Source organism: Antrostomus carolinensis, unplaced genomic scaffold, assembly GCF_000700745.2.
Source record: "Antrostomus carolinensis isolate BGI_N321 unplaced genomic scaffold, ASM70074v2 scaffold15583, whole genome shotgun sequence".
Taxonomy (NCBI): domain Eukaryota; kingdom Metazoa; phylum Chordata; class Aves; order Caprimulgiformes; family Caprimulgidae; genus Antrostomus; species Antrostomus carolinensis.
In genome coordinates, this window is record NW_010303308.1 from 14,985 (window position 1) to 21,779 (window position 6,795).

The 6,795-nt window shown below is 47.4% G+C and overlaps 1 protein-coding gene across 1 annotated transcript in view; it reads right to left on the minus strand.

The window, feature by feature from the left end:
* CD34 (CD34 molecule) overlaps nucleotides 1-6,787 on the minus strand; it is a 13,381-nt gene extending 6,594 nt beyond the window's left edge. The window contains exons 1-2 of the mRNA XM_029084037.1: nucleotides 6,718-6,787; nucleotides 1,132-1,266 (exon numbers count right to left, since the gene is read on the minus strand). Of these exons, the coding sequence (XP_028939870.1) occupies nucleotides 1,132-1,266; nucleotides 6,718-6,769 (187 nt within the window). The 5' untranslated portion in view covers nucleotides 6,770-6,787. The remainder of the gene's footprint in view (nucleotides 1-1,131; nucleotides 1,267-6,717) is intronic.
* Nucleotides 6,788-6,795: the final 8 nt, after the last annotated feature.

The window sequence follows — 6,795 nt, forward strand, 5'->3', positions numbered from 1 at the left end:
GGGCCTCGTCCGCTCACGGCGGAGCCCGAGGGAGGTGGGGCTGGTTTCCAGGGACCCCACCTCAGCTTTGGTTTTGAAGAAATGCAATGAAAAGGAGACATGAAAAAAACCCTTCAGTCCTCTCAAGTGAACGCGTGGCATTGGGCTGACTGAAGTACAATATTGATTTGTCATAGCCAGCGGCACCAGAACGTGTCACTGGCTGGGGAGGAAAAGCCCGGAAACGCCCATTAGACTTGCTTCAGCTGCCTAATTGTTACATGTGCTTCATCAGCTGTTTACAAGGGGCTAATTTCCTGGGCACACGCTGCACCACAGCGAGGATGCCATTGCCCGACCCCTGCACTGCTCTCATCTCCCTCTTGACCTCGAGTTTTCACAAAGCTCTACTGATTTCAAACAGCATCAGAGACAGACACCACACATCCATGCAAGGCTCCCTGCTTCATAGAATTATATCATAGAATCATAGAATGGTTTGGATTGGAAGGGACCTTAAAGCTCATCCAGTCCCAACCCCCCTCCCATCAGCAGGGACACCTTCCACTAGACCAGGTTGCTCAAAGCCTCATCCAACCTGGCCTTCAACACTTCCAGGGATCTGCCCAACCTGTTCCAGTGTCTGACCACCCTCACAGTGAAAAACTTCTTCTTAATATCTCATCTAAACCTCCCCTCTTTCAGTTTAAAAACCTCCCCTCTTTCAGAGCTCTCCAGAGCCTGGGGCTCTGACTGGAAAGCCTGGCAGACCTCTTACTGGTGCCAGTTGCTGAGCAAGGAATAGGTATGTTGAGATAAAAGATTAATGAGCATTTTGTCCCATCATCTTTTGGCTGGTTTGAAAGGGATGGGTCTAAGTCACCTGTCCTGAAGACAGCAGTGTTCAGTTGCCCCAAGTGGGATTTTTTTTGGCCAGGATCAAAGCTTTTGACCAAACTACCCATCTCTTTTTTGAGAGCACAACCCACGCACTGACTGTGCAGTTTCTTTTAAGTTTTTATTAAGTTTATTATTTTTATTAGTTTTTATTAAGTGCGGGGCAAACCTGTGCGCAAACCTGTGCACTTAATAAACCCGATTATTAACACAAATGCTACCAGGTGTCACGAGGGGGGTGAGGGGAGCAGTTACCAGACGTTGGCTTGGCACTGCTGGGTGCTCCAGTTGCTCCAGTGGCTCCAGTGGCTGCTGTGCTGCTGGTGTCTTTCGATGCTGTGGCTGTGGCCGTGGGTGTGGGGGTGTCTGTGGGGCTCCCAGAAGTGTTGCCTGGGGACAGAGGAAGGTGTCAGGAGCTGCTGTCCCCCCACCCCAGCCTCTCCCTGGCCCCGTGGTCCCTGCAGGCAGGGCAAGGTGATGTTAGCCGCTTTCACACAATCATTTTCTTCTTGCCCCAAAATGAGGTTCATATGGGAGAAGCTCAGAGACTAAATAAACATTTCAGCTGGGTGAGGACCAAAGTTGGGTGCAGCCCTTGCAGAGGCTCTGGGGCTCCCAGGAGCTGCTGGGGGAGAACAGGCTGGGTTCTGCCCTCATCCTGCCCCATCCTCGGGCTCACCCAGGGATGCACAAAGCTCTGGACAAAGCTGGATTTCATCGTAGTTGGGGTTTATAATCCTTGGAGGAAAGACTCAGGCCTTGGAAGAGATCACTTGTGCGCCTCAGGAAAAATAAGTGGGATTTGCAGTTGCAGGCACAATCTCAAAGTAAATAGAAACATTCCCATTGGCTTGGGATCAGCTCTGACTCATGAGCGAAAACATCTTTGGAGGTAAAACAGAATGTTTGGAGAATGGTTTGCTGTTCTAACTTAAAGTTTATATATTGCTTCCTGGTATGTTACAAAGATGACACTTCTAGCTTTTCCTTCTGGAATGAGCTATATGAGTCAGTGCAAATGAATTTCTTCCCATTTCTTAACCTTTTCTATTCTTAAGATCTATTTCCACTTTTCACAAACAGCATCAGTCTGTACTCCAGGGCTGTTGCTGGTTAAGATTCTTATCTAGACACTAAAGAGAAAATCACACAAAATACATCGTTTCATTTGTATTTCTGCCCAGGGGTGCTTGAGCTCCAAGAAGTTACTCCATCCTTCCAAACAACCCTTTGCTGCTCCATCCTTTGGGATGGAGCAGCACTGATGGGTTCTGATCAGCTGCCCAGCACCGGTGACAGAGCATTGGCTGAGCTGAAGGTGTTTATTTCCAGTTAAACCCCCAGTTATGCTGTGTGCAGCATTGTGCACTGCAGTATAGAACCCAGATTGGTTTGGGTTGGAAGGGACCTTAAAGCTCATCTAGTTCCAACCCCCCTGCCAGCAGCAGGGACACCTTCCACTAGACCAGGTTGCTCAAAGCCTCATCCAACCTGACCTTAAACACTTCCAGGGAGGTGGCACTGCAATATCGGGCACTGCAGTATTGTCCTGGAAGGAATTTTTCTACATCAGGATTTTCAAACTTTGCTGGATCAGGTCCAGACAATCTGGACAGTTTATGAAAAGCAAAGACCAAGATCACCAACGTTCATTTGGGCATTGGGTGGCAGCAGGCAGAGCTGCTCAGCTGTTCCAGACTGTGCTGGTGCATCCTATCCCATCCCATTCTATCCCATCCCATCCCATTCCATCCCACTGTGTCCCATTCTGTCCTGTCCCGTCCTATCCCATCCCACCCCATCCCATTCTACCCCCTTCCATCCCACCGTATCCCATTCTGCCCTGTCCCGTCCCATCCTGTCCCATCCCATCTCATCCCATCCCACCATGTCCCATCCCGTCCCATCCCATCCCATCCCATCCCATCCCATCCCATCCCATCCCAGCTGCAGCTGCTCCGGGCAGCTGCTCCGGGCGCAGGAGCACCGGGGGAGGCGGGGGCCCTGCCGAGGGCTCAGCGCAGGTGTCTGGAGCTGGGATTTAGATTCTGGCACTGTTTTTATTTAAGGGAGGAGTTTCTCCTCTCCAAGACAATTCAGTTCCAACTGGTTAAATCACCAAGTTTTTCTGATGAATTTTAACAAATCAAAAGCAGAAGGCATGACTGCCTGCCCAGAATCATGAGTAGCACAAAGTTAAATCCCTGCTTTGCACACAGCGTTGCGTTTGCACGGACATTAGCAGGAAATTTTACATCATTCCAACAACACAGAGCCTGGACTTGACCTCCCCGAGTGCCACAGCCACCCAAGAACCTTTGAACTATTCCAGATGTTTGTCAAGCACCAGAGGTATTTCTAATCAAAGTCTTTTCACCACTGAATATCAGAAACTGCAGCCTGGATTATTGCTCAGTGTAATTTGTGACAAGACCTGTCACAGAGTATTTCTTTTTCTTCCCTTTCTTGTAGCATCTGCAGGCGCTTGTAGAGAAAACATGGGTAAGTTTTTTGAAACCTGAGGACTCATGAGATAGATAAAGAATGATCCAGATGTGGGCTGGACAAGCCACACAGTGCTCAGCTAAACTGGGTCATTCATTGCACAGTACATTTTTACCAGCTTTGCTAAACTTTGTCAATTTGTTAGTATTAAGGGTTTGAGAGTTCAAGCCAAGCCATTTATTCACCTCAGAGAAATCTTCACCTGGTAGTGCCAGCACATGCAGATCTGTGAGAGAAAACTCTACTTCACAGCGCCTATTGTATTTCAACATCTAGCTTTTAAAAAGTAAATGCCTCTGGTTTTTTAAGGTATTTTAATAATGGGGCTTAAAAAAATAGCTCAGCTCAAATCGAATTTTAAAAAAACCCAACAATATAGTTGACTTCATAAAAGCATAGAATGGTTTGGGTTTGAAGGGACCTTAAAAATCATCCAGTTCCAAAAACTTGAGCACTAAACCAGGACCATAGAAGGAAAAACTACAGTGGCAAACACTCATGAAACAGGAGAAAAGTTTCCACAATTCCTGCCCTTCTCTGCACCCACAGAAAATGAAACCAAATTCTCCCTGCACGTCTCCATCCCTGCACGGTGGAAGGAGATTCCCAGGCAGGAATTGCATCTCCCAAGCCAACACGGGCTGATACACAAATTTCTTGGTAAACTTTTTGCTAAAGCTTTTGCTCAGCAGATGCCTGCTGCAGTGCTCTGACACACTAACCCTGTGCTGGGATGGCTTCTCCACTTCTTCTGTGTGGCCAACAAAGTCTTTTTCCAAGCTCATCACCACTCTACAAGCTGCGAGGGTTGTGGCTGAGCTCCCCCGATCACGTCCTACAGCAAAGCACCACGGTACCATCGGTGCCAGTGGCTGCAGAAGATGAAGATGAGGAATGGAGGAAGCACAGAGAGAGCTCAGAAGCTGCAGCTGACCCAGGTTTCCCGCAGCAGCTCCTCCAAGGCTCCAGCCTGCATTACTCACGCCTTCCCACTTTGCCTGCTCTCAGCCATGTGGCAGGAATTCAAGCGGGTGGAGCCCTCTTCCCTCTGGAAATATCTGATAAAAAAAATCCCTTTTCCTTCTCCCAGACAGGATATGGGTGTGGGGCTGCAGTCACGCAGGGTGTGTGGGGCAGGGGCTGCGGGAGCCTCCCGAGTCCCCTCCCCAAACCCCAACTGCTGCACCAAGGGTCTTCTTGGGTTTGGGGTTCTGCTGGCAGCTGGGTGCTGCCTGCGGACCTGGTACCTTCCTGGGGACCAAGGATGCTCCTGGCTTGAGTAGTTATGGTGGGCAGTCCTCTAAAGAATGTTAAACACAAGTGTGTGTGAGTTTTAAAGCCCCTTTTGCTGATTTTTAAAGCTTTTCTAGATCTTGTAAAAGGAATGAAGGAAAGAAAGAAATCTTTTAAACGACAAGAAAATAGATTTTTTTTAAAAAAATCAAGTTTGGCAGTGATGAATAAAAAAAGATGTGAAGCAGAAAGGTAAAAATTAAAAAAAAGGAAAAAAAAATTAAAAAGTTAGTATTAGGTACAAATAGAATATATACTTTCTCTCCCATGTAAGTTTTGAGATGAGCATGTGGACAAGGACATGTGTCCTTTGAGACAAGGACAGCTCTGCACGTGGTTCATCAAGACCTAATTTTACTCCAAGAGCTGCTCACAGCATCGTGCTGCTGGCTGGGCAGAGGGTTCTCCAGTAACCCCAGCGCATCAGCCTGCCCTGCAGACCAGGGACATGTGAAACCTTCTCCCACACTCACTGCACCTCAGGGGTTCCCCAAAGCATCGGGTGAACCCCAGAACGGAGCATTTCATACATGATTCTCTCCCTGTGATGCCAGATGAGGCTGCTCCTTGCTCTGGAGTCAAACCACACTCAGCAGACACTTGGTGCCCACCTCCAGCCTCCCCACACCACATCCACACATGGCACATGTAGTGACCTGCACCCAGCCCAGCGTGGCATGTTGGGATTTTTTTTCCCTGTAAAATGTGTGTTTTTAGCTTGAAGCTGTCCTGGGGGGCAGGTGGAGGCTGGGCAAACCTGGGCAGAAAACCCCTAAAATTGGGATTTCCACAGGGAGCTGCACAACTGAAACCTTCACACAATGCACCCAAAGATCACGCAGAGCCCCAAGAGTGAGCTCCCTCCTTTTCCTCTGCTCTGCACAGCACCTGGCTTGAACAGAAATAAACCTCCTCTACTTTCCAGCAAGTGCTAACAAAGCCCTGGAACATCCCACAGAAACACGGAGCATTGGCTGTGCCACCAAGGGAATGACATTTTTCAGCATTAACCAGTATTTTTGTCTTCCAAAGGCAAAGCTTTTATATCACTTTTGATTTATACTACAAGAAACTCAGGTTTTGCATTCCAGGTAAACACTTTTGTCTTACACCTTCTCTCGCTGCTCACTTCAGCCCAACCAGACAGTCCTGAATTATTTCTCTCAAATAAAACTTGGTTTTTTTTTTTCCTTTCTGTAAAATTAACATAGACTGGAGGGTCAGGCACAGCAGCTCGGGTGAGCAATGTACCTTGGCAGCAAAGGGAAGATGAAAGGAGCACCGTGAAACAGAAGAACAAAATACAGCAAATCCCTTCAATGGATCTAGTCGCTCACGTTCATGTGAGTAAGGAAAAAATCACATTTGAGGAGACACCCGCGGGTTCCTGGCTCCCAGCCCAGCACACAGAATTCTGCTTCACTTTTTAAAGTCCCTTTTTTTATTACTTTATGGTTGTTGGGTTTGGGACAAAGATGATAATATTTCCCTAAAATACAACCCTTTAAAAAGCACTACCTAGAGAAAAAATCTCTGTATTATTCGCTTTTTCACATTGTCAATATTTGATGAGCTGGAATAGGGAGATTTTAATATTTATGGAGATTAGTTGGATTTTTCAGAAAATACTGAGTTCCTGCCACCAAACAAAAAAAGTAAGGCTAATTTACACCAGTGCAGGCTGAGAAATGGCTTGAGCTGTGGCTGCACTCTCCAGCTCTACGTGCTGTGTTTGCATCCCCTTGTGTTATCTGCAATATTACAGGGAGCTGTAATATTCCTCTTTTTTTTTTTCCCTCTTTTTTTTCCAGCCAGCAGCATTTTCTGTTTGCAGCACATCCCTGGGAATGCCTCGGCCAGGATGCTGATGCAGTGCTGTTCTCTAAAATGCCACTGCAGTGTTCTCGATGTGCAATTGCAATCTCCACTCCATACTCATTCCAACACATCTCCCCACAGCTGCTGATCCAGAAGTTAGAAAGAAGTTGCCCCATGCACTGCTCGGTGCTTGTCACCCTCCTATTCGCTGCGGTCAGTACTCACCAGCCAGCTCCACAACACAGAATGCAATCCAGAAAAGCTGCCTCCACTTCATTATTTTTAAACTTCCCAAGAACAGCA